Source organism: Bacillus rossius, chromosome 15 (genome assembly GCF_032445375.1).
Source record: "Bacillus rossius redtenbacheri isolate Brsri chromosome 15, Brsri_v3, whole genome shotgun sequence".
Taxonomy (NCBI): domain Eukaryota; kingdom Metazoa; phylum Arthropoda; class Insecta; order Phasmatodea; family Bacillidae; genus Bacillus; species Bacillus rossius.
Genome location: NC_086342.1, coordinates 28119519 through 28145491, shown reverse-complemented (window position 1 = coordinate 28145491; position 25973 = coordinate 28119519). Strand labels below are relative to the sequence as shown.

Below are 25973 nucleotides of genomic sequence, written 5' to 3'. Positions count from 1 at the left end.
GTTCCCAAGCTGCTCATCATACGCTTCTGAAAAACGTAGAGTAAATCCTATCCACTCACGACTTCTATACAGTATATATATTCAAAGATCATACGCTAATTATACTTTTTTTTTGTCTGATTCCGCTTGGCAAAATATTGTAAGTGCTGATTTGGTAATAGAAATGCCCTAATTAAACGAAACTCTGAATACAATTGCATTAAATTATTACTAGTAGAGTAGGATACTCTTTAAACAAAACAAAAATCTAAAAATCTATTGGTTAACAAACAAATGTTGTCTTACGACGCGAAGAATCTTAAGTAGAAGTAGTCTGGCGTATACCTTTCACAAGGCGCATTTTAACATCATTATTAAAATCAATATGTTCCGGAATGAAAATAATAAACATCCTTAATACCACCTGGTTTATGCAGCTCAACATCTAATAGTCTAAACCCCACACCTAGCACCGTACAATCGATGAAAACACTAAATAGACTAAACTAAGCCTGAAAAAAAAATTATTAAAACCCTATTTTTTTGAATAACCAGGGTTTAAAATTAGTAAATACGTAAAAATATGCAAAAACATATAGCTCACTATCAAACCTTTATTTGACTTATGGTTTTATAAAAAAATAAGTGTTATATTTTTAAAAATGGTTTTGCTGTTGCTTAACATTTATAGAAATTAAATTATCAGTTTAAAACAATTTGTCCCAGTCTGTACTCGGTTTTTTCAGAGCGCGTTATTTCATCGTAATTCTTCTTCTGGAGTTTGGCTTTTCGTTCGTTCGCAGCCTTCGCGCGATGGTCCCGAAACCGAGCAGTTTACGAGGCAGTTCAGACGGCTATACCTCGTGTGACGACGTACAAGGCGCGCAAACACCAGGCCCCCATTTGACTGTGTACTCTGTTCGCAGCCGCGCTAGCCCGCCCCATTGCCCGCTCACGCCGGGCTGACGTCGTTAACAGTTCCAACGACCTCGGACGCGATTACCCTTGCGTGTCGGATAGGGCTTGCACAGTTTACGTCATGCACCGTGTTTTGCCTAGAGACGTACGAGACTGTAACATCCAGATAAAACGACACAATTAATGATGATGCACTTGCAAACAACTCGATTGGCAGCAAGCGTGCACGATAGCACAACTTACCGCCATGATGGTTGAACAACAACTGTTTCTGCAGGGCTACCCACCTCGGCAGGCAGCCAACTTGAAAAACTTGGCCGCTGCTAGCAAGCAGTGCGGGAAGTTCAACATTACAAATGTTTCAAACACTATACACTAAATTACACACAATATTTACAAGTCCAAACACACCGTGAACATCAGCGTGAAACATACCTGACTTGTGACGATGTTCGCAGGCTTTCGCGGCCATTGTCTGAAGTAGCTTGGCTTCTGGATTGTAGCCGCGTCCTTGGCGAACGAATAATTCACCGACGTTTCGGTCGACATTGCAGTCGCCATCATCAGGGAGCAGTTACCTACTGATGATGGCGACTGCAATGTCGACCGGAACGTCGGTGAATTATTCGCCAAGGACGCGGCTACAACCCAGAAGCCAAGCTACTTCAGACCTGACTATAATTCCCTCAGTTCGCTTCCGGACCGAGTACGTATACCTCAAAACTGCGAGCAATTATTTCGCGCGCATGCCTCAGATGATGATATTACCAAACCTGAAAAACGTATCCCGGACGCGGCTTGAAATGTACAACTCCACGAAAACCTTCTACCCTAAATATAAGTACAGGCATGCCGCAGAAGTTTTTTAAGTGCCTCTTCACGTGAGAAAATCGCCGGTGCTTCTGCCAGTGTAATTAGTCCTCTGTTCGCGCGCGTCCGCGCTACTGACGCGGGATGACCTTGGAACATAAACTCCGCTAACAGGCTGTAACTGCTAACAATTCAAAAGCTTCTTCTACTACTTCCAACACTAAAAAACTACGGTATTACCAGAAAATAATGTCCAGAAATTTTTTTTTTCATAGAATCTATTGTAAACATTGTACTAGTGTTTGTTGAAGGTCATAAAGAGTAACTCAATACCTACAGTTCTAGATAAGCATATATGATTAGTGCTGCTTTGTTGTTTTCTCGCTTGCTGCACCACCTACACAAAATGGCGACTCCTGACCGTAAAGCGTTTTGTGTTCTGTAATTTCAGTCCAATGTGCGTTTCCTTCAAAGTCTAATCGTGATCCCCCGTGTGGCATAAACATCCGCCGAAGGTACAGGCAATTCTAAACTACAGGATGTGTTTGTAAAGGGAAAAGCACGGGACGACGAAAAGTGTTTGTACAGGATGTTGACCCTTTTTTTAATCCCCTTAGGGGCTTTATAAATGATCGTTTCTACGTTCCGCCGCTTCCTAATGATTTTCTAGAGTTGAGACACACAATTGAAGAAGCTATTGCTTCAATTACTCCTGACTTGTTAACCAAAGTGTGGGAACAATAATTGGACTTTAGGTTGGAATGTGTGCCGTATAACTAAAGGCGAACATATTGAACGTTGATGATAAGAAAAAAAAAACTAGGTTAATTTTCGTTCAATTTGATGTATAATTTGTTGTAAATAGTCTAGATGAAACTGTTATACAATTGAAACTGGGGCATTCGTTTATGGACACGCTATACTATGGTGCACAGTATTAAAAAAAAAAACTAAGTTTCTTTGTGCGCCACTGTCCATAAGCCCGAAGTTTAATTGAAATGAGTTCACCAAAGCCCGCGGGCTGCCTCGACACTCGACACAGCAGTCCAACTTCCAGTCGATAGATGCTCGCCGCCTTGCAGCCTGGCCCGCGCGTACCGCAAGGGATTGCAACATGATGAGGTTGTCTGTAAAGTCGGTTTACGGACGATAGTTTAACGTGACGTCATAACAAAACATTCATGAATTGATGGCATACTTTTATGAATAAAATTGAATTGTTTTTATTGAGTTATCACTATTTTGTATGGCTACAAAGGAGTGAAATGAAATCTACAATTTAATTGATAAATTTACTTTTATTTGCACTCATTAATTCAATTATGTTTATTATTTTAACGGAAAAGTAGAAAACGAATGGGAGTGTTTCAAGTTTAATGTGCCTCGAAAAAGTCAAAGTAGAAGAGATAGATGCGACGCAAGCTTACAACGAGCGTAACGGGACACAGCGTAACGGGACCATGTGCGTAACGGGACACTTTTTCGTGCGTGCAGCCGGTGGTCATTGATTTATTAGACGTCACGTCAAAAAATTAAAAATAAAGTTTTTACCTCCACATAGTTTAATGAAATAATTTTACTACAGCAGAAAGTTTTGCTGCGGTTATAGATCTTTGTTCAATTAAACATCATTCAGACGCTCAGCGTTCTTATCTTAAATACTTAATTACTTACAATAGAACATTTTTTCAGCTTCAACTACTAGCCCTTTGTAGTAATTTTGACCGTAAGTCGTAGATAGATGGTTAACATTTTTTTGTTCCTGTCGTGATGGACCTGCGTCCAAAGTTTGTCAATTGAGTTCAGAATCATTCTGCATATAATCTGAAAATTTTAAAATCCTTCTCTAATGTTTACTACTGGTTATAGTATTAACTTTCATAGTGTCCGAATGAATTCCAGACATGTCTAATCACGCCGTGTCGATCCGAGATCATCGTAATGGGCAGCCAGTTCTCTTGGCTCATCTCGAAATTCCCATCATTGATCTCCGTTCAGCGCTCAAAAACCCAATGGTGCTACAGAGAATGTGCTCGAACCATGATTAAACCGGTTGGTGAAACGATATCAAGTCTGAAATCTTTAATTGTGCGACTGGCTAAACGTTTAGAACACCAGACCACGTTTTTCTCTTGGTCTCGATTCTCTCTGCATCAAGGCCCGTCCTGGATGACACAGATGGATAACACAGACGAAGATGGATTTTGCAGATCAAAGTATCCACAACGGCAGGTATGCGGACACGAATCCCCACGGATTAGCTCGGCAGTGACCAAGATCTTGCGTTTATGTTACTCCGCGCGACCGCGACAATGCCCATGTTTGTTTACGGTTTAAACACGTCAACCATTGGAATTCTTTGGCTTCTGGGTTGTAGTTGCATCGAAGGCGAAGATATCGCCGATGTTTCGGTCGAAATTTCAGCCGCCATCATCAGAGTGGAATTTACCTACTTGGTTTCTTGGAAGTTCTCCTCCCTTTTAATACTCTTGCCTGTAAGGGAAGCGTTTCACGATTGGCTGCAGCTGTGGGCCAATCAGAGCCTTACTTTCTTCTAGTTGGCTGCCTGGTTTGGGCAATATAAGCTGGGCTTCTGTGATTGGTTTGGGGTTCTGGCCAGTCTTCTGGTTGACTGGACTGTTAGGCCAATCAGAGGTGATCTGTCTTTAGTTCGATGCAGAGTAAGGTTTGAAGGATTTCTGAAAGATATTTATTTCCGTATTTTGCTTAATTCTATTCCATTTATGTTTTGCTATTTCTGCTGATTCTCGAATGTATCTTTCCTGTATTGTGGAATGCTGGATATGGTGTTAAATTGGTCGAATGTATTGCCGTGGCTGGTTTCCATTGAGTGTTCTGCTATAGCTGATTGTAAGTTTTCATGTTTATAGTCGCTGATATGTTTTTATCTCTTGTGATTATTCGTCTGCCAGTTGGTATATATACTTTGCTACATGAACATGAAATCCTGTACACACCAGCTAGACTTTCGGCTGTAGTTTTATCTTTCACCGATCTCATGAATCCCTCAATATTGTTTATAGGTTTGAGAATTGTATGCATTTAGTGCTTTCTGAAAATCTGTCCACTTGTTCTGAAATACCTTTGATGTAAGGAATGAATATATATATACATATATATTAGTAAGAAGCTAGTTTTTTTTTGCTCTTGGGGGTGGTTTCAGGCTTAACTAATTTCCTATATAGAGTAACAATTTGCTTGAAGTGCAGTTGTTAGGTATTTCATCTCTTCCCCAAGTCTCTCTTCTTCGCAAATTGCTCTAGCTCTGTTGATAAAAGTGGAAACAACTGTTCTCTTCTGAGTTGGTGGGTGGTGTGAACTCGCCTGTAGATGCATGTATATATGGGGTTGGTTTTATACAAACACTGTGGCCGATGTGGTTCTCCTCTTCTCTTGTGGCCAAGACATCCAGGAAAGGCAGTTAACCATTTATTTCCACCTCCATGGTGAATTTTATGTTCGGATGGATGTTGTTAAGGTGTTTCAGGAAATCTTGCTGCTTATCTTTGCGGTGTCTCCATATCAAAAAGGTATAATATGCATACCTGTACCAGCACTTGTGTTTGAGCTGACTGGTATTTATTGCTTTTGTCTCGAAATCGACCGTGAAGATGTTGACTAAGAGGGGAGAGAGACGTGAGCCCATGGCGGTGCCTTCTATTGGTTATAGATCCGACTCCTGAAAGAGAATAAAGTAGAAGAAACAGTGATCTGGGAGCTTCACCATGTATCTGCTCAGGTTATCTTCTCCCAGGCGTGTGAGGAGAATTTGAAGAGCTTTTGAGATAAGCAGTTCGGTGAAGAGTAATACCACATCAAATATGACCAGGAGATCTGTTGGTTGAAGAGAAAGTTGCTTAAGAATAGTAATGAAATGTGCGGAATTCCCAACATGAAAGGCTGGAGTAGATTCTAAAGGCAGTATTGTTCTATGCAAGTATCTGGCTAGTGCATGAGTAGGAGACCTGATTGCACTAACTATGGGACTTTTACATGAAACAGCATTTCAAGTTAAATATTTGAGATTCTAAACTGTATACGAATTTTAGGTTACGAGAAAAAAAGGTTGAATTTTTTAGGTTCAATAGCCTGGTATTTCAAGTGGTAGCCTACATCACCAATTTCACAATGGATAAACGTGTATTTTTTAAAATAAATTATCAATCGGTAACGATTCCTTCCCGAAATGCACTTCAAAATGCAGAATACACCCACAAATACACAAATTCAGCTTCTGTAAAATGGCTGCTTTTTTTTCGTTAGCTTCCGTTGGCTGGAACTAACGACCAATAATTCGATCATAAAACTGTATTTTCGAGGCATTACCTAACTGTGTGCTCATCAGCGTACAGGGTATGTTATTAGTCTTAAATTTTTCAATTGTATCCATAGAGTTAGGGATTGTCAGGAGACGGCATGCTGTGACGTAGTTTCATCGCCATATTGTCCCGCCCAAAACACCGAATCGATGGTGCTTGATAACATCTGATGATGATCGGTAAATATGAATTAGACTCTTCGTAGTTAAAAATACGTTCAGTTTTAAAAACAATGTCATTTTTAATGTCCTCCAATGTTTTGGACGTCTCACCGATTTGGCGCAACAATCAGCTGAAGGAAAAAAAAGGCTTCACAAAGTTACCATGTAATCATACAGACATAGCCACCCCCTGGGTAGACCGTTCATTGTTTGGAGTCTCCGCGGAGCCAGCGCGCACGGTCTACCTGATCGCGACTCTACGGAGCGAGTGGGCAGAGCCGCGCGCACACGGTCTACCTGATTGCGACTCTATGGAGCGAGTGGGCGGAGCTGCGCGCGCACGGTCTACCTGATCGCGACTCTATGGCGCGGAGTGGGCAGAGCTGCGCGCGCACGGTCTACCTTATCGCGACTCTATGGCGCGGAGTGGGCAGAGCTGCGCGCGCACGGTCTACCTGATCGCTACTCTATGGCGCGAGGGGGCAGAGCTGCGCGCGCACGGTCTACCTGATTGCGACTCTATGGCGCGAGGGGGCAGAGCTGCGCGCGCACGGTCTACCTGATCGCGACTCTACGGAGCGAGTGGGCAGAGCTGCGCGCGCACGGTCCACCTGATCGCGACTCTGTGGAGCGTGTGGGCAGAGCTGCGCGCGCACGGTCTACCTGATAGCGACTCTATGGAGCGAGGGGGCAGAGCTGCGCGCGCACGGTCTACCTGATCGCTACTCTATGGCGCGAGGGGGCAGAGCTGCGCGCGCACGGTCTACCTGATCGCTACTCTATGGCGCGAGGGGGCAGAGCTGCGCGCGCACGGTCTACCTGATTGCGACTCTATGGCGCGAGGGGGCAGAGCTGCGCGCGCACGGTCTACCTTATCGCGACTCTATGGCGCGGAGTGGGCAGAGCTGTGCGCGCACGGTCTACCTGATCGCTACTCTATGGCGCGAGGGGGCAGAGCTGCGCGCGCACGGTCTACCTGATCGCGACTCTATGGCGCGGAGTGGGCAGAGCTGCGCGCGCACGGTCTACCTTATCGCGACTCTATGGCGCGGAGTGGGCAGAGCTGCGCGCGCACGGTCTACCTGATCGCTACTCTATGGCGCGAGGGGGCAGAGCTGCGCGCGCACGGTCTACCTGATTGCGACTCTATGGCGCGAGGGGGCAGAGCTGCGCGCGCACGGTCTACCTGATCGCGACTCTACGGAGCGAGTGGGCAGAGCTGCGCGCGCACGGTCCACCTGATCGCGACTCTGTGGAGCGTGTGGGCAGAGCTGCGCGCGCACGGTCTACCTGATCGCGACTCTACGGAGCGAGTGGGCAGAGCTGCGCGCGCACGGTCTACCTGATAGCGACTCTATGGAGCGAGTGGGTAGAGCTGCGCGCGCAGCCGAGGAGCGGGATCGATCGGCGACACCTGCGCGCGCCGGCTATGGGAGAGGGGTTAGAGGGCAGGAGACAGCGGCGTCGCGCCCAGGCGTTCATCTGCTCGGCCGCGCGCGCCAGCCAGCCACACCGACCGCAGGGGAAGGCAGCCCTTGTTGCGATGGCGTCCGCCGCTGTGTAGGGCGCCATCTTTGCCCCATGGAGCCGGCCAGGTGGGCTCCGCTCCTGGGCGCGCTGCTGCTAGCCGGCCGCTGTTCGCCGGGCGCCGCCGCGTCCCTGGGCGAGCGCAACGTAGGTAAGTCTGCCGGCGACGGGTCGTTCACAACGAACGGAAACACACGGTTCGTTCGCTATGTAAATAATCGGTTCTTCGACAGTCGATATCTCGAAAGCCGACCATGGTTCGGGGGGAATACAAAACGCAGGGGAGGCCTAAGATGCACATCAATTTCTGCCATTCCCGATTACACCCGAACAATTCACCTTGGGCCAACTTCGGGATTTGTTTTATTTTTGTGCAGGAAAAATGAATTTAAATATTAAAAGTGGTCGGTTAAGTTAGCTACATTAAAACACTTTAAAACACTATGGACTGTCAGGTTAGTATAGCTACATTAAAATAAACAGAGAAATATAAATATATATAAATAAACCCGAGGTTGGCCGAAGGTGAATTGTTCGGGTGTAATCGGGCAGGGTCAGAACTAGATTGACATCTTAGGCTTCCCCAAAACGCAGAGGGAACGAGAAAAGTGAACCTGACGGTCTTATTGGTTCGTAAAATGACTCGTCGCAACGTCCGGGTTCACACAAGAGCGAACGATAAACCAATCAAAGATAAAGGGTTGATTTGGCAAGGGATGGGAGTGGGAGACAATAACTCAACAATTATCGCGTTACAATTATTATTAATGGATTGTCCAGGTGTTGTTTACTTAATTCATCGGCGAGAGCTGTTAAATAATGTGTTCAAGCACTTTATTTTTTTGGTAACAGTCAGTATAGGTACAGCTAGACGTCTGGAATTGCAGCTATCCGAGCCGACCAGATTACAATAACCAGCCAGGCGATAAGGCCAGCCGCCTAGACGTAACGAATACTTCAATAGGAGTAGAGACTTAAATAGACTAGTTTCCATTCATGAAATCATTTTGCACCGTCCCCCCAATTTCCCCCCCCCCCCCCCCCCCCCCAACGACTATTTTCAAACCAACCAAACCAATACCAACACAATGTAACGCCACCAAATATTTTTGTTACAACTTAGAAGGTAAATAAATAGATTTAATGTGAATCATTTCATTTTTTAAATACATCGCACGTTAGAGATAGTACGCGAAAAAAATAGTTACGTCCCTGGACAGAGTAGTTATGAATATTGAAATGTTTCCGGATCCCGTTTGCGTGTCAGAACTAAAAGAACGAAATGAACGAATCACTACACGGAACTGATACAGACTAACAGATTCGGTCAGTTGAATCGTTCTGCCCATCAACTAGAGGTAATGCTTACCGACACCTGCCGTGCTGCGTTGCTGTGGACGGACCTTGCCCCATTTGACCGCGCGCCGTTAGCAGGGACCCAGCTGCGAGCTGCGCGGACGGCGGTTGAACATGTGGGTTTTGTTTGGTGCGGAATTAGCTCCAAGTTAAGTGGCGAGGCTGACATTTTGACGTGACAACGTCTAATAAATCGATGAACGCCTGGCTGCTCGCACGAAAAAGTGTCCCGTTACGCACATTGTTCCGTTACGCTGTGTCCCGTTACGCTCATTGTACCCTTGCGCCGCATCTATCTTTCTTCCACTCGACTGTTTATAAAGTGAAGTGAAAAGTTAATTTGGTTTTCATTGCTTATTACAACAGTTTCGGCAATAAAGGTTAATTATTCTTGCATTTTAAAAATCTTATTACCAGTATAATTTCAAGTATTTATTCTTTTATTATTAAAATAAAAATGATTCAATTTTATTCATAAAGTATGCAATCATTTCATCAATGTTTTGTTATGGCGTTGTCACGTTCAACTATCGTCCGTAAACCGATTTTACAGACAACCAATTTTTTTTAAAAAAATAACGACCCTTAAATATTCATTAACGTCACTACAGTTTTTAACTATTTTTAAGAGTAACGAAAAATTAAAAAAAAACTACATACAATGGCACTAAAAATGTAAATATTACATTAAAAAAATACTTTTCGGCTCAGGCTACAGTACCTATTTCTTCTGGAAAAAATTTAGAAACTTCTATAAAATTCCGGAACATTTTAAGAAATTAATGTACATAACATAGGTAATCATGTTCTCCAATATTACAAAATGATCAATTAAACATTTTCTCATTTTCCATACAACGAAAATATTATGACTGTTTTTAGCTCAATGCATCCAGCGTTTAATAGCTTAGAAATAATTATATATTATGCCAACTAAGTCATTATTCAATTTTTTTGACGTTCAAAAACTATTTTTCATCCCTTGCACTAATAACGTGGTGGTATAAACCAAAGTTTTAAGATAATGATAAGATGGTTTAAAATAAATTCGAACGGATTTGATACTAAGAAAGTTTGGAATTTTTTTTTTTCATTTTTAACCCTTTTTTTACTGTAATAATTCGTTTCATCAAACATTGTTACAGCCAAATTTTTAGACAAAGTTTAGGATTCATACAATAAAATATAACGGATTTGATATTATACTTTTAAAACTTGTTAATTCCACCTCTTGCAGGTTGTTGGATAAAAATTTATTTTTTAAAAGTCTTAGTCAATATCTATAAAGTTAATCAAAAATAAGAATGGATTCGATAGCGTACACGGTAGTAAAGTTTTATTTATTTTCTTATTCCTATCCCGGTTTTTTAACACCTTGTAATAATTGTTTGTATTATCAAAAACTGTTCCAGACAAATTTTAGATAAAAAATATAAGATTTACCAACTATTCGAACGGATTTTATGGTGTGATTACTAAGGGAGTTATGCATTTATTTTCGTATTTTAACCCCTTTTAGTCTACCCGTTGCAGTTGTTGGTTGTATCATAAATTGTTTCAGACGAATGTTTTAGGTAATATGTGTAGGGATTTTAACGGATTTGATAGTATGCCTACTAGCGGATTTTATTCCACCCCTTGCAGTAATGGTAGGTTGTATAAAAATTATTTCAGACGAAAGTTGTTGATAATAATTAATGATTTTTCAATAAATTATAACGAATTTGATAGTGTACATAGTACTGAAATTAAAAATTTATTTTTAATTCTAACCCCTTTTCATTCAACCCCCTGCAGCAATGGCTTATCATAGCAAAAATTGTTTCAGATAAAAGTTTAAAATAAAATTTATAATATTTATGAAAATGTTGAACGGATTTGGTAATGTGATTACTAAGGTATATATGAATTAACTTTTGTATTTTAACCCCTCTTTATCCACCCTTTGCAGCAATGGTTAGTAGTATCAAAAATTGTTCCAGACAAAAGTTTTAGATAATATTTATAAGGTTTACAAACAGTGTTAATGGATTTAATATTGTATTTACTAAGGTACCTAGTTATTAATTTTTTTGTCCTTCAACTCCTGTTATTTTACACCCCTTGCAGTATTAGTTGGTCTCATAAAAATAATTCAATTGAAAGTTGTAGTAAATAATTTATGGTTTTACATTAAATTAGAATATATTTAATAGTGTACGTAGTGCGGAATTTATTATATATTGTTTAATTAAACCAACGTTTTTTTAATTCGTTTCTGCAATGGTTCGTTTGATCAAAATATTTTTTAGAGAAATTTTTTATATAAAAATTATACCATTTACGAATAATCTGAACGGATTCTATATTGTGCTTACTTAGGGAGTTTATTTTTGTCCTCCAATCCTTTTTTCATCGACCTCTTCCAATTACGGTTGGTCGTTTAAAAAAATGTATTCAGACAAAAGATTTTGGTATTTCTCTTACGAGTTATTATATGTTAACGGATGTGATATTTTCCATATATTATGGGAGTTATAGCGATTTTAATGTTTTTTCAAAAAACCTTCCCTATTCCTACCCTTTTTGTCGAATATTGGCCGCAAATGCACACACTTGAACCTGCAAAGACCTTCCTTACTATTATAACAGCTTATAAGAGAATTTCGGGTCAAGAAGTTTCTTTTTTAAAACAACTTATCGACTGTAATAAAAAAAACGTAACGTGAATTGCAAAGTGTTCGCGAAAAATTGGAATGCACGATAAACGTCTTTTTAGACCTTCATATTTTATAACTAGCTAATAACCCCTAATTTCAGGCTACCCATTGCTGATATTTTACCATTGTGAGATAAATATGTGATTTATTCCAAACGTTTTTACTGAATAAATAGACACATAAATTGTCAGGTAAATATAACTTTTAATTCATAAAAAACCCGTTTGAGAATGATATTTTATGTTATGTATAATCCTTTTTCTAATTTTTTGTGTATATTATGTATCTGATTTAAAAACACTGGTGTAAAATAAGTAGACAGCACAGAGAATTTAGTGGAATAAATAAGACAGAAGAAAAATTTCACGGCGAAGATGAACACAGCGGGCTGACAACTACGAGAAAGTTGTAACAAGAACAGAAAAAAAAAAAAAACAGAACCAATACAACCTTGGGCAAAACAGAGACAAAAAAGACGAGCCTATCAATGACAAAATATAGATAATGTTACGATTTACCGCGGGTTCGTAAAGGATAGCCCAATTAAAGATTTTTATCAAACACAGTTTTATTTATTACCACTACTTGTCACTTACAATTAATCTTCTAAGATGGCAAATAATTAACTACACTTAAATAAATGTCAGTTCTCCAGTAACTCGTTCCACACACCTCGCTGGGCCGCACCTCTGGTGCAACTCTCGCCGCAGCACCCCTCGTGGGTCTCTGCACTCCGCCGCCGCCGAGACTCACTTCCTCTTCACCGAGATCCCACTCGACTCCTCGCTCGCAACTTCGTTCGGGACTCCGCCGCGCCCGCAACACTATCGCCCGGAGGCTCCGCCGCGGGAAAACTCCCGACTCCACTGAACTCACTCACTCCCTGCCCTGGAACCTTCGTCCAAGGACTTCGCCACTCTGCCGCACCAGCGGCACTATCGCCCGGAAACTCCGCCGCGGGAGAACTCCCGACTCCACTCACTCAGACTCTCTCCTTGAAGGTCGGCCCAACCTCCTTATATAGCCCTTGGGTTCCCGTCCAGAACAATCGGGCATGTCTCCGAGATATCGCGCGACCTTCGCCGTCGAAATGCCCAGAAACGCGTCGTGAGTCCTGTCGAAGGACGCGGCGGCTGCTCAAAGAACGCCGATAAACGCAACAAGCATCGGGTTCCCACAAAACGCGCCGATAAACATGTCTGAGTCCTTTTATTCCGCAGTGCGGCCTCTTTTAAGTAACTCGATCTGAGGCAGGTGCGCGCTGCGACGGTCAGGATGTCGCGAGATAGTATGACACGAGATACTAGGGAGAGGATGCGGGTGGAAGGGGGCGCAGACAGGCCGAAGGAGCGCGGCGACGCCAAGCACTGCAGCCAAGCGCGATCGTAACAATAACATGGGTAACACAACGACGACGGCACAGACGAACGCAGTATGCTACACAAGAAAACACAATTGCGACGTTTCGGGAACTGACATCAGTGAAAACAAACAATGGCGTAAGTCCATTAAAAAAAATGTTTTAAACCGGTATTTCCCGTTGAAAGATCTTGTAAAGAAGCTTGTTTTTTCGGTTACACATTACTGGCGTGCATCGAAACTAACGAGCCAAGTTTAAAAGTGCCCCGTGCTGTCGGTAGTAATTGTCAAACTTCTCTGGAATTTTCCTGGCCAATAGGGGTCACTTTCGTCTGAGGAGGCCCAGCCTCTTAAGGCCAATCCGCAACTTGATGAGCACAGGAGAGGACAACATTTCTATGATGACAGGTGCCGAGGCAGCTACGCTTCAGCAACAGCACGTGACGATCTGTGCACATAACAGTCTCACCTACAGTTTCTAACAGCTCCGTGTTGATGGTCACGAACATCCATCAGATACAGCTGGATCCGTCACGTTCATCCGTTTGCCGTCCGTCTGTTCAGGGTTCGTCAGTTGACCGTCCGTATGTTCAGGGTCCGTCCGTTTGCCGTCCGTCTGTTCAGGGTCCGTCCACAACAGTCCGAACCTGTGGGCGGTCCGTATCCTTATCCTGACGTGAATGACGCCACACTGTCGCACGGAAAACTGGCCTGTCTACGAATGCGACTTCCGATGTCCGATTCCACCGATTTATTTAGTATTCACCAAACTCGCAGTACATGCACAGCTACAAAAAAAGTTTTTTTTTCCTCTCGATTGATTTTGTTTGTTCTTTTCACGCATTGCAAATAATGAGTACGCAGCTGTTTTGAATACTCGTTCAAATTGAGAATGCTGTGGGAGTTCGATAACGATCAAGTTATTCGGTAGGGCAAAATTAAATGCTAATAAATTAATTTCTTGTGTGGGCGGCCTTTGAAAAGCTACGGTCCCAAACGGACAGCACGGATCAAGATTCTGTCTCGGTCTTTCTTGGCTTCCTGTTTCCTACCGTTTTCATATATGCAAAAATAATCATAGACTAGCAGTGTACAGATTTACTATATCTTTCTTGTGGTATTACAGTTTTTGATGTGACAACGTCTAATAAATCGATGAACGCCGGCTGCACGCACGAAAAAGTATCCCGTTACGCACTATGTCACGTTACGCAGATTGTACGCTTGCGCCGCCTCTATCTCTCTTCCACTCGATTAAAACAACCATCGATTAGACTTTTTCGAGGCACATTAAACTTGAAACACTCCCATTCGTTTCCTACTTTTCCTATCATCGTCCTATCCTTAACAGAATAACACAGATTGGAAGAAGTTAAATAGCAAACATGTATAAAAGTTATAGTTAAAATAATATATTTGTTAAAGTAATAAACATATTTGAATTAATGAGTGCAAATAAAAGTAAATTGATCAATTAAATTGTAGATTTCATTTCACTCCTTCTTTGTATCCATACAAAATAGTGATAATTAAATAAAAATGATTCAATTTTATTCATATAAGTATGCAATCATTTCATCAATGTTTTGTTATGACGTTGTCACGTTAAACTATCGTCCGTAAACCGACTTTACAGTCAACCAATTTTTTTTTTTCCCTACGTGGAGCGCTGACGTCCGGAGAAACTGTTTGTGCAGAATACCGCTCGCCTCGTGCGTTCCCCCCTCCACCCGGCTCCGCGGTGCGTTGACCCAATGCCAGCCTCTCCCCCTCCCCGCGGGGCCTAATCACGCCCTGCGCCTTCGCGTGACGTCACCCACGCCGTCTTGATTAACGCCGCCCCCACTTCTTATCCGTCAACCCCCCACGTGATTCCCCGGGCCCCTCCGATCCCCCACCTGGCACGTGTCGAACCATCTCGGCGCTCAGAGCTCGCGCCAGGGTCTCCACAGTTAGTACTTTCGTACTAGATCTAGTACTCTTATAACTTTATTAGTGGTTTAGTACAGATCTAGTACATTTTTCTTTAATATAATAATATTATTGTAACTCCAATATGTTTTATTATTAAGCGTAATTATTTTTAAAAAACTATGGAATGTATGGGTGTGTGGTGTGATACTTAAGTTTGAGCATTGCAATGTCATAATAACTTCTTAAATTGTTAAAAACCATAACAAATTATAATTTAGTACTTTTTTTTTCTAATCTAGTACTTTTTTCTCGCCTAAGTTGATACGAAATATTTTTTCCTTGTGGAGACCCTGGCTCGCGCAGACGTCTGCGCTATGCATTGCAGCAGGGCCCCCGCCCACCCGGGCACACACACGGTGCGCAGAGCTCCAGGTAAAACAACGCCATTTCAAAACTACTCGAGATATCCGACTGGGGTCCGCTTACTAAAAGCATTTAACAGTTCGCTGAGGGCTGAAAAGTACTTTTGATTTCGGATTTAAGTTTTCAAACTGTAATTTTTGAAGAGTTAAAATGGCTAAAAACGCATGTTTTAAGAGTAATCTTTTAGGCGTAAAAAACCAGTACATATTCTTGAAAGCACTTAAGGGACGTGCATTACATATTTATCATCATTTCCCCGCCATATAATGTTACGGTCATCGCTCAAATTTCCACAGTTGTCCTGTGCACGACGAGAAGACTGCGCGCCAGTCCAGAGGCGACACCGCGCTAGAAGCACCAGCGAGCGTCGCGCTTATCATCCCGCCTCACTAACACACATACACCCCTGACGAGGCGGGGCCCTTAAGGGCAGATAAATCATTCGTTATTTTTATATATCTGGAACAATTTTCTTTGTGGGAACCTAACCTTAGTAACGAGGGAATCCATGTGTTATCATGTTGCAAATGCACTTGCAATACGATTCACTGCCGAAGCAGCTACGTCGACTATTGAATCATTTGGTTATCATAAAAACATTTTTCAACTATATAATGAAAAGGTTCCAATGGAGGCGACAATGACTAGATAAAAATACTAAATTCCCGGCTTCAAACCTGTTTTTTTACAAGGAATTTTTACTAAAATACTGCCCATGTTCTTAAAATAAACTAAACATGTAATACTCTTAACGTTTCCCTTTGGCTTTGTGAACTTTGGTTCACGCCATCCGCCACAGATGGCAGCACCGTGGTTGTTACACAATTTACATTTAATGTAATAGATAATAAGAAATGAAATTATTAATAATTATGTATTTATCAATAATTAATAAACTTTATATGGCGTGTTTTTGACCGGGACTACCGGTTGACAAACGATGCTCTAACCACGCGCCCTCCACCCTCTATCTCAAAAACAATTAAACGTATAAATTTTTTTTTGAAAAAAGATTGTAGGGAATTTAATCCTCTATAATATTGATAATAAATAAAAATAGCTAAAAACCCATAGGAAACGAGATATTTTCAAAAAAAAAGTGGGGGAAAAAAAAAAAAAAAAAATCGATTTTTGTGACCTTTGACCTTAAATTTTAATAGTCGCGTACACCCACCCTACCATATGTAGGTTTTGAGACAACTTTTAGGATGTCAAAATACAAGTTTATACGAGTTTATAGCTGGGTATTTCAAATTCCGAGGTGAACTTACCTAATTTCGACTAAGATGACTGGACTATAGAAGAATAGTCCACAATGTATTTTTCCCCTTCTCTCATTCTCTATCGGCATGAAAATAAAACTCAAGTCCTTACAGCTTCTGACGCAGACGCAGTTTTTTTTTCTCGAGAACTTCGCGACTGAAGGATGCGGCCAGCACGCAGATTCGCAATTAAAAAAAAAAAAAAAAAAATGAACGTGACGTCGCCAGCAGACGCCGACCCAGTTCGAAGAATTTCATAACGTGAAGAGGACCCTCACCGAGTTATAGCTTCGGCGCCTCGCGAATTGCTCGCATTCGCAGCCGACCCGTTCTACGAGTTGATTAACTCATTTCCCTGCCGTAGCTCTTAATTGCCTGCTGATCCATTCCCAGCTCTCTCGACATCTTCGTTGTGTCACATGTTCTCCGTCCAAGCAATCACCGAACACTATTTTCCATCTGTGAAAGGTCGTGTAAGTTATCGTAATTATGAAAACGTCCGTGAATTTTAATTTTTTTTTACCGCTACAATTTTTCAACGAAGGATATCATCTACAATAAAGGAATAGTTCTTCGTTATTTCAGATATAAAAACTACGGTGTATATCAACTTACGAATGAGGATTTTTTCACCCCGTCTGTACAGACAGAGTTAACGCACACGTGGAAGAAATAATAATGTTTTTGCATGAGCCTTAACAAGTTTCTTTATAACGTTTTTCTTATATACCAGAATTATTATTATGGGTTCATATTCAAGTAAGTGAACTTAGTTCCAGTAAATTTACAAAAATAACGGTAAAACTTCGAAGCTCCCTGGATAACTGGTTACCAGCGTTCTTTGTAAATTCAAGTTTAAAATTTTTAACAGTGTTTTAGAGAGTCTTTATTAAATATATACTGAGAAAATTAGAATCAAAAATACGTTACCAAAGAGTTATCGTGATAAATCTACAGGGAAAGCATTCTTGTGATTCCGAGTGTTAATATTTTTTAAAATTGCAGCAAGCCTTTCGTCACAACTACGCGAACCTCACCGTAAGGCCAGCAACATAAGGAAATAATGTTTGTTTCAAGACTTCTACTTGATGAAAGCGTGGTTTTCGGGCACGTGTCTTTAATTTTATCATTTATCGAATTAGAACAGAACTTGATCTCGTTTAGAGCCTTGAATAATTTTTTTATATATATGGTAAAGTAAATATTTTCCCATCTCAGAATTTTTTTATGTACTTTTTGAAATGGTTTGTAATACTAAAAGAAAGATATTGTAACTATGAACAACACATGGCTATGGTTATTTTTGCACACATGAAATACATTTTTCGAGATAATACTGAGTATTTAGTACACAAATTTGTGCATAATTTTATATTTTTATTGATGATTCATTAAAGCATAATTTATTTTAAACCATGGAAAAAAGCAAATATTCTATTATTGAAAATCTATTCAAGGAACAGTCCACAAATAACTTCAATTATTAGAGCTACTGGGACAACAAACAGCATAAAATGCCCTGGTAAGAATCCGAACCCAGTATTGCTACGAACACTATTTTGTAGTGAAACAGTTGTTTTCACGTAAATGCTCAAATGACAAATATCCAGTAAGTTTCGATGAATATTTATGCTCCATTAAAAAAAAAATTGGTTGTCGGTAAAGTCGGTTTACGGACGATAGTTTAACGTGACAACGTCATAACAAAACATTGATGAAATGATTGATCCAGAAGAAAAGGAAATATCATATTCGGCCTGAGACTGAGCCGTAATAGGTTTTTGCAACCAAACCATTTAGGCATTCAAAATATTATATTCTTTGAGGAAGAATTTTTTTTTTAATTTTTCAATCTTTTGCATGATAAAAACTACCTCTGCATACTTTTATGAATAAAATTGAATCATTTTTATTGAATTATCACTATTTTGTATGGATACAAAGGAGTGAAATGAAATGTGCAATTGAATTAATAAATTTACTTTTATTTGCATTCATTAATTCAAATATATTTATTACTTGTGAAATGTTGCGTGCGCCATATTTATTTTTACAAGTACAAAAAAAATTTCGCAGCTGCCGGTTTTCGAACCGACAACCTTTCATTTAAAAATTAGGTACGCTAACCACACGCCCACGAGGCCATACTAAAGTAATGTAGTTTCAAATGTTATATATATATATATATATATATATATATATATATATATATATATATATACTTTGTTCACAGTAGGGGTATAATATTAACACGATTTTATAACAAATACGCATCCCAAATACACCAAACTTATTTAAAATGTGTTACAATATTTTTTAAAACATTGTGCAAAAGATCCCGGGTGTAATTTCAATTATTATGTGTAACTGTAAAACACCATTGTTGGTTCAAAACGTATTTGAATTTTCAACATTACTTTTAAATAACCGTACCGATTGTGCTGAAAATCGGTGGACGATCGTTAAATTACATAATATTAATAATTCAAACGACGAAAATATGATTGAAAAGTCAAATCGATGGTTGTTCCACTCGAGTGGAAGAGAGATGCCACGCATGCGTACAATGAGCATGAAGAGAGATGCCACGCATGCGTACAATGAGCAAACAGAACACATCCGTAGTGGGACATCCGTAGTGGGACACTTTTTCGTGCGTGCAGCCGGCGTTCATCGATTTATTAGACGTTGTCACGTCAAAAAAGAAATATACAGTTCAGAAGTTTTACCATCAACTTGCTGACAGTTCTCTTCCGCGTAGTCCAAAGTAACGAGTAACCAGGCACGATGGACCAGTGTTGTTTTTTTATTGTTTCCAAGACTTTCTCACCTTCTTACTTCCTCACTCGCGTACTTGCACTTGTGCTTATACACTCGCATACTTGCAATCGTTCTTATACACTCGCATACTTACACTCGTTCTTATAAACCCACATATTTGCACTTGTTTTTTAAACACTCGCATACCTGTAGGCTTGTTCAATTGTTTCACATGTTCGTGTACCCTACTATCTGAGAAGTTTCTCTCCTGATGTGCGCATTCATGTAACTGTATGATGGTGTGATCCGTCGTGTGTGACTCTTGGGCCGTGTTCAATGATGATAAAGATGATCACCTGATGAATTTCTCGGGGAATTTTCTTGTCTTCGTGTTACCGAAAAATGTTTCTTGGACTTCCGGAATTATTTGTGGGCGCGAATGATTACCATTTGGCACTCAAATTGCAGGCCCACCCAAGCAAGGTAGGTGTGGCAATAGAATACAACACTGCAAATAAATAAAATCGTGGTGTTTATTGTTTAAGCTAGTATTGCTCCAGGTTAGAGCATGATCTCTCGGCCTTCGGTACAAAACAACATCTTTCTGTGTGATACAGTACCCAAAAAGACATACTTTTTTTAAAAGTAGTTTAGCGATTACTGTTCCTGACTATACATTTTGGAGTAGTGTGTTCGAATTTCTACTCGGGAAATGAAAATGTCATTATGTTATTTTAAATTGACATTTATTGTTTGCCGATTGGCGTAGCGGATTCGCGCGCTCGTTAGACATATGGCCCGATAGACATGTGCGCAGCTGTATTTCCGTCTCTTGTTCACGCTTACACATCAATTACCGTGGAGATTTTGCTGGTAGAACCTTATTACTAGAGACCTGCCAAATTCGCGGGTTCATTGACATCCAGGATAGACTCTACTACACTCTACACACTCGGGCAAATGCCACCTGTTCAATGGCTGCTGACTTCGACTGAGTGTCTGTGATTCGACACTTCTTTGAGCGAGGGTCTCCTAATTGGCCCTCAGTCCTCCAGATTAACAGTGAACCAGTGGTAGAAGCAGCGCTAAGGTATAATTATTTGAATTGTAGCATATCACGAAATGAATCCGCGAATTTTGCAGGTCTCTACTTATAACGTATACGCTAACTGGATTCAGCCGGTTACTTGCTGTCGGTTCACCACTCACAGAGTTGTCGTCTCATGCAATGTAACATGAATTACGTTGCATTGTAAATTTTGACCTGGCGTTAAAAAAAAAAAATTAAAACACGTGAGAGAGTCTTTCTGTACCCGCCAGAGATGTATAACATCTAACCTTGGTAACGAGAAAATTCATGTGTTCTCTTGTTGCAAATACACTTATAATACGAAACTCGGACACAAAATTTAACGTAGAATTATTTTAAATAATGCCGAGCGTGATAAATATATATGCAAATTGTGTTTTCAACTGCATTTCTGGACGCCAATCACACGTAGTTTCCGCACCCGCCGCTAGCATTTGCTTTGCAATGCGAAATTCTAAACTATATAATGAAACGGCTCCGATAAAAGCGAAAAATATTTGAAAAAAAAAATACTTTACTCCTGATTTTTACCCAATTTTTGGCAAGGAATTTGATTAAAATACGGCTTTTGTTAATTTTCAATAAACTCTGAATACTATAAAGTTTCCTTTTGGCTTTGTGAAATTTAGTTCGCGCCATACACCACAGATGGTAGAACCGTGGTTGTTACACATTTCCGTTCCATTACTTCCGTCGCAAACACGAAATTACTCCCACCTAATACCATATAGCGAGAGCTAAGATCTAAAACATAAAATGTTTTTGACATTACAAAGGCGACACTGTGTCTAAAGACTCAATGGAACATTTTCCCCCCGACGCGGTAACACGACATGATACGAGCTGCCTCGAATGGGGTGGAAACAAAGAGAATAATAGCCGCTAATGCTTGGGCGTCCCCGAACACATTATCCGTCGAGTGTGGCTAATGTCTGTTCTCTCGGGTGGTCATCAAGCCAAATGAGACTTTTTTTTCCTGTTTGCGATGGATCCTCGTAGGGAGGGATTCATGTCGGTATCGGAAACACGAGATTCTTTCAAAATTCTTGTGGTTGTTTTATTTTATTCTCATTTCTATTATTTGAGGGTTCTCCCTGTAAAAATATCACCATAGTTATCTTGCATTACATGTTTACACTCAAATTTTCTAAACAGATTTTTACTAAGCATTATCTAATAGCTGTAGCTATATAGTCACGTAAGTGTTCATAAATATCTTGCTAATATTATTAATGCGAAAGTTTGTGTGTGTATTTTTGTTACCACTGTCTACTTTTACTGAACGGCTGAACGGATTTTCATGAAATTTGGTATATAGTTACTTCAGGCGCTGGACTAGGACATTGGGTACTTTACATTTCGACAAAAAAGTACATTTGCAGATAAGATAAGATAAGAATATTGATACTTCTTGATGAAATTTCGCTATTGCATTGTTAATGCATTATTCGTATCCATGGCATCGGTTGTTGCATTGTGAATGTATTCTGCGTTTCCAAGACAACGGGTATTGCGTTATTTCATATATTTCCTATTGGAGGCGCGGTAGTGGCGTACCCAAAAGGAGGGGCATGTATAATTAAATATCTGTGCGAGAGAGTTCTGCCCGTAGACTGGCGAAGCAAAGCAGGGTACTTTAGCTAGTATGGAAATAAAGTTAATTAAATATCTAGGAACAAAATTTCTGGCTCCTAAGACGGGTACAAAAGATCTTCCCGTAGTTAATCTGCAGGACAATCCCTCAGATAAAAGTAATCAAAACACAATGAAATGATAAACTCGGCATGATAGATCGATCCTAAAAGATAATTTAGAACCAGTATCAACTTGTTATCGGTAATAAGACCACGTTTGTGGTATTCATTGAATATTTTATTTATTTTATTTTTTCTTAGCGTCACGTCAGTAGAGACGATAACACACAACGATAACATTGGGTGAGGAATCAGAGATGTCCTAGTCCAGCAGTGACGGCCAAATTCGCTATTAATTATATATTAATTATATTATTAACTAACACTGCATTTGTCAAAATTTTTATTTCTTTCATGCCTTGTTCACTGACTTATAAAAAAAATTGGTTGTCTGTAAAGTCGGTTTACGGACGATAGTTTAACGTGACAACGTCATAACAAAACATTGATGAAATAATTGCATACTTTTATGAATAAAATTGAATCAATTTTATTGAATTATCACTATTTTGTATGGATAGAAAGGAGTGAAATGAAATCTACAATTAATTTGATAAATTTACTTTTATTTGCACTCATTAATTCAAATATGTTTATTACTTTAACGAACAAATTATTTTAACTATAACTTTTATACATGTTTGCTATTTAACTTCTTCCAATCTGTGTTATTCTGTTAAGGATAGGACGATGATAGGAAAAGTAGGAAACGAATGGGAGTGTTTCAAGTTTAATGTGCCCCGAAAAAGTCAAATCGATGGTTGTTCCAATCGAGTGGAAGAGAGACAGATGCGGCGCAAGCGTATAATTAGCGTAACGGGACAATGAGCGTAACGGGACAATGAGTCATCCTTTTTCGTGCGTGCAGCCGGCCTTCATCGATTTATTAGACGTTGTCACGTCAATACATTATGTGGATAGTAATGTAGGCCTAGTAACGAAAAAAAAAGTGTTTATACTCGCCAGTGATGAGTAAGCATCTAACCATGGCAACGAGCGAGTTAGTATGTTGCAGATACACTTATAATACGAAACTCGGACAATAATTTTAACTTAGAATTCTTTAAAATATTGTCAAGTGTGATAAATATACGAAAATTGTGTTTTCAACTAAATTTAAGGTTGCGAATCACACTTAGTTTCCGCACCCGCCGCTAGAAGTCGTTGCCGAAGCAGCCATGTAGACTATTGAATAATTTTATTAACAGAAGGAAATACTAACCTATATAATGAAACGGCTCCAATAAAAGCGAAAAAAAGACTGAAAAATACTTAACCTCCGCTTTGAAAATGATTTTCTACAAGTAATTTTATTAAAATACTGCCCTTATTGTTAATATTCATTAAACAGTTTATACCATAAACATTCCTTTTGGCTTTGTGAACTTTGGTTCGCGCCATCCGCCACAGATGGCAGCACCGTGGTTACACATTTCCGTTCCATGCGACTTCCGTTCCATTCACGAAATGTTTACCACCAAATGCCATATACTGAGAGCCAAGATGTTACACATCAAAAAGGTATTTTAAAAATAATATTTACAGAAAAAAAATTATAATTGAACAGGATGTAGATTACATGACTAGTTTATTAATATTTTTTAGTACTTCTGTGAGAATGCCGTGGCTTCTGACCACTTTGTACTCACAACTTTATTCTACGTGTATGCGAACACGACAGTATACCTCATAATGTGTCTTTGTTGAAAGACTGTTTACGCGGGCCAGTTGGCACCACTGGCCTGGAGTTATTTCGGGACAGCCATGTGAAAGCATGGATCAAGATGGCCGGAGCTGATGTCGAACCCAGGCACTCTGGGGTGCGAGCCCAGAGCCTTATCACTACCCCACCCAGCCTCACGACTTGATCGCAATTTTTGTGTTACGTATTCTCGGCCTAATCGTGTACATGCGCTTTCTCGAGGCATGTTTCCGAATGATTATTCTGTACTTCCGGAGAAGGAAAATGGAAGAAATTGTGTATATTGCGTTTAACTCACTCAGCATGTCGATCAACTTTGCGTGATGCTGAACAATTACTCGCTCGGTTATTTATTCATTGCAGACATTTTTTAAATAAAAGTTGCTTGAAAGATGAAACCGTGAAATCGACCAAAATATTCCGTAAAAATTCTATATTTTAAATAAATCTGGAGCAGTTTTAAAAATTTTCTAATGTAATTCCACTGATTTGCAGCAGAAATTTCTTCTTTTTTTATATTTTTTATATTTAGAGTGAACTAAAGAGATTGACTTGATTTCTATTTGATACTTAGTATAACGTCTTACTCGCCATGTTAGTTGTATTTCATTTTCTTATCATTGCTGTTAGTTACGGAATTTTTCTTGTAACTTTATCACATTAGCTTATTGTATTTCGTGTTGAGTCGAACATTTTCTTACCAGATATTGAACGTTATTTTCGAGTTGTTAAAGATAACACAATATTTGATAATTAAGTACGTGGAATGGCGTTTTACCGCTATTATATAATATTTGATAACTATCTATCTGTTGGGAATTCGAGATGAAACATCGTGTGTACGAAATATATACCGTGATAAATATACAGATAAAGACCTCAAATAAAATCAACAGCAAGAAATTAAATGATCATTGTGGTTTGTGAGACACAGTACTTCATGATTATAATGGATTCCAAACCACCAGGGTAACAACTCGGTGCTCTTAAATATTATCGAATAGACTCACTTAAAATACTGCACGCAAAATTGAAACACACTAACAGTGTCAAATATCCAATATCCACTCTCCCTAACAAAGACATTCAATTTTGAGCCTCAAAGAAAATTCCCATATGGAATAATGATATTATAACTTGCATGCAGAATTCACTGAGACTAACTCTTTTGTATATTAATGTTATTGGAATTATCATATGTTTATTTTATGTGTAAATGTTTAAAACGATATTACTATTAAAAATTTCCGCATAGCTTGAATTGTACTACTTTTTTTGTTTAATGATTGCACAATTTATTTGTACTCGAAAAACTGAAATTTGGTCCCGAAATGTGATCTCATGTTTAGTTTGGCAGCACTGCTTTGCTGTGACAATTTCCGTGTACTTTTTTTAATCTGCCTACTATTTTTTTTTGTTTCAATTTTTTCTTCAGTCACGTACTTTCCTTCGACTCTGTTTACTAGTTAAGACGGTGTTTCTCATTACTAGAGACCGGGAAAATTGGCGAATTCATTTCGTGATAGGCTAAAATACAAATAGTTATACCTCAGTGCTGCCTCTGTTACTGGCTCACAAATCACCTGGATGACTTAGGGCTAATGAGAAACGCCCGACCAAAGCTTTATGGAATCACAGGCTGCTACGTTGGGACGTCTCACAAGACAGCAGCCAATGAGTGGGTGGCATTTGACCGAGTGTACGTAGAACTGTGGAGTTCATCCTAGAGGTCATTGAACCCGCGAATTTTTCCTGTCCCTACTCATTACGTTCTCACTAGTCTACAGCATTTTCATTAAATCGGTTGTGTTCGTTGCGAAACTGTTACTTACGAAACAGTCCCAATTAATTTTGTTGTTATTGAGAAATAGACAAAAATTTCAAAAATAGTTTTCAAACACATTTACAATTTGTATTAATTTTCCCGGTGTGACATTTTTTACGCTAATAAAACATTGTTAATCTTCAAACTACTTTAT

At 39.7% G+C, this 25973-nt stretch overlaps 1 protein-coding gene across 1 annotated transcript in view; it reads left to right on the top strand.

The window, feature by feature from the left end:
• Positions 1-7671: 7671 nt before the first annotated feature.
• LOC134539704 (receptor-type tyrosine-protein phosphatase N2) overlaps positions 7672-25973 on the top strand; it is a 251035-nt gene continuing 232733 nt past the window's right edge. Inside the window, exon 1 of the mRNA XM_063381924.1 lies at positions 7672-7886. Coding sequence (XP_063237994.1) covers positions 7790-7886 — 97 coding nt within the window. The 5' untranslated portion in view covers positions 7672-7789. The remainder of the gene's footprint in view (positions 7887-25973) is intronic.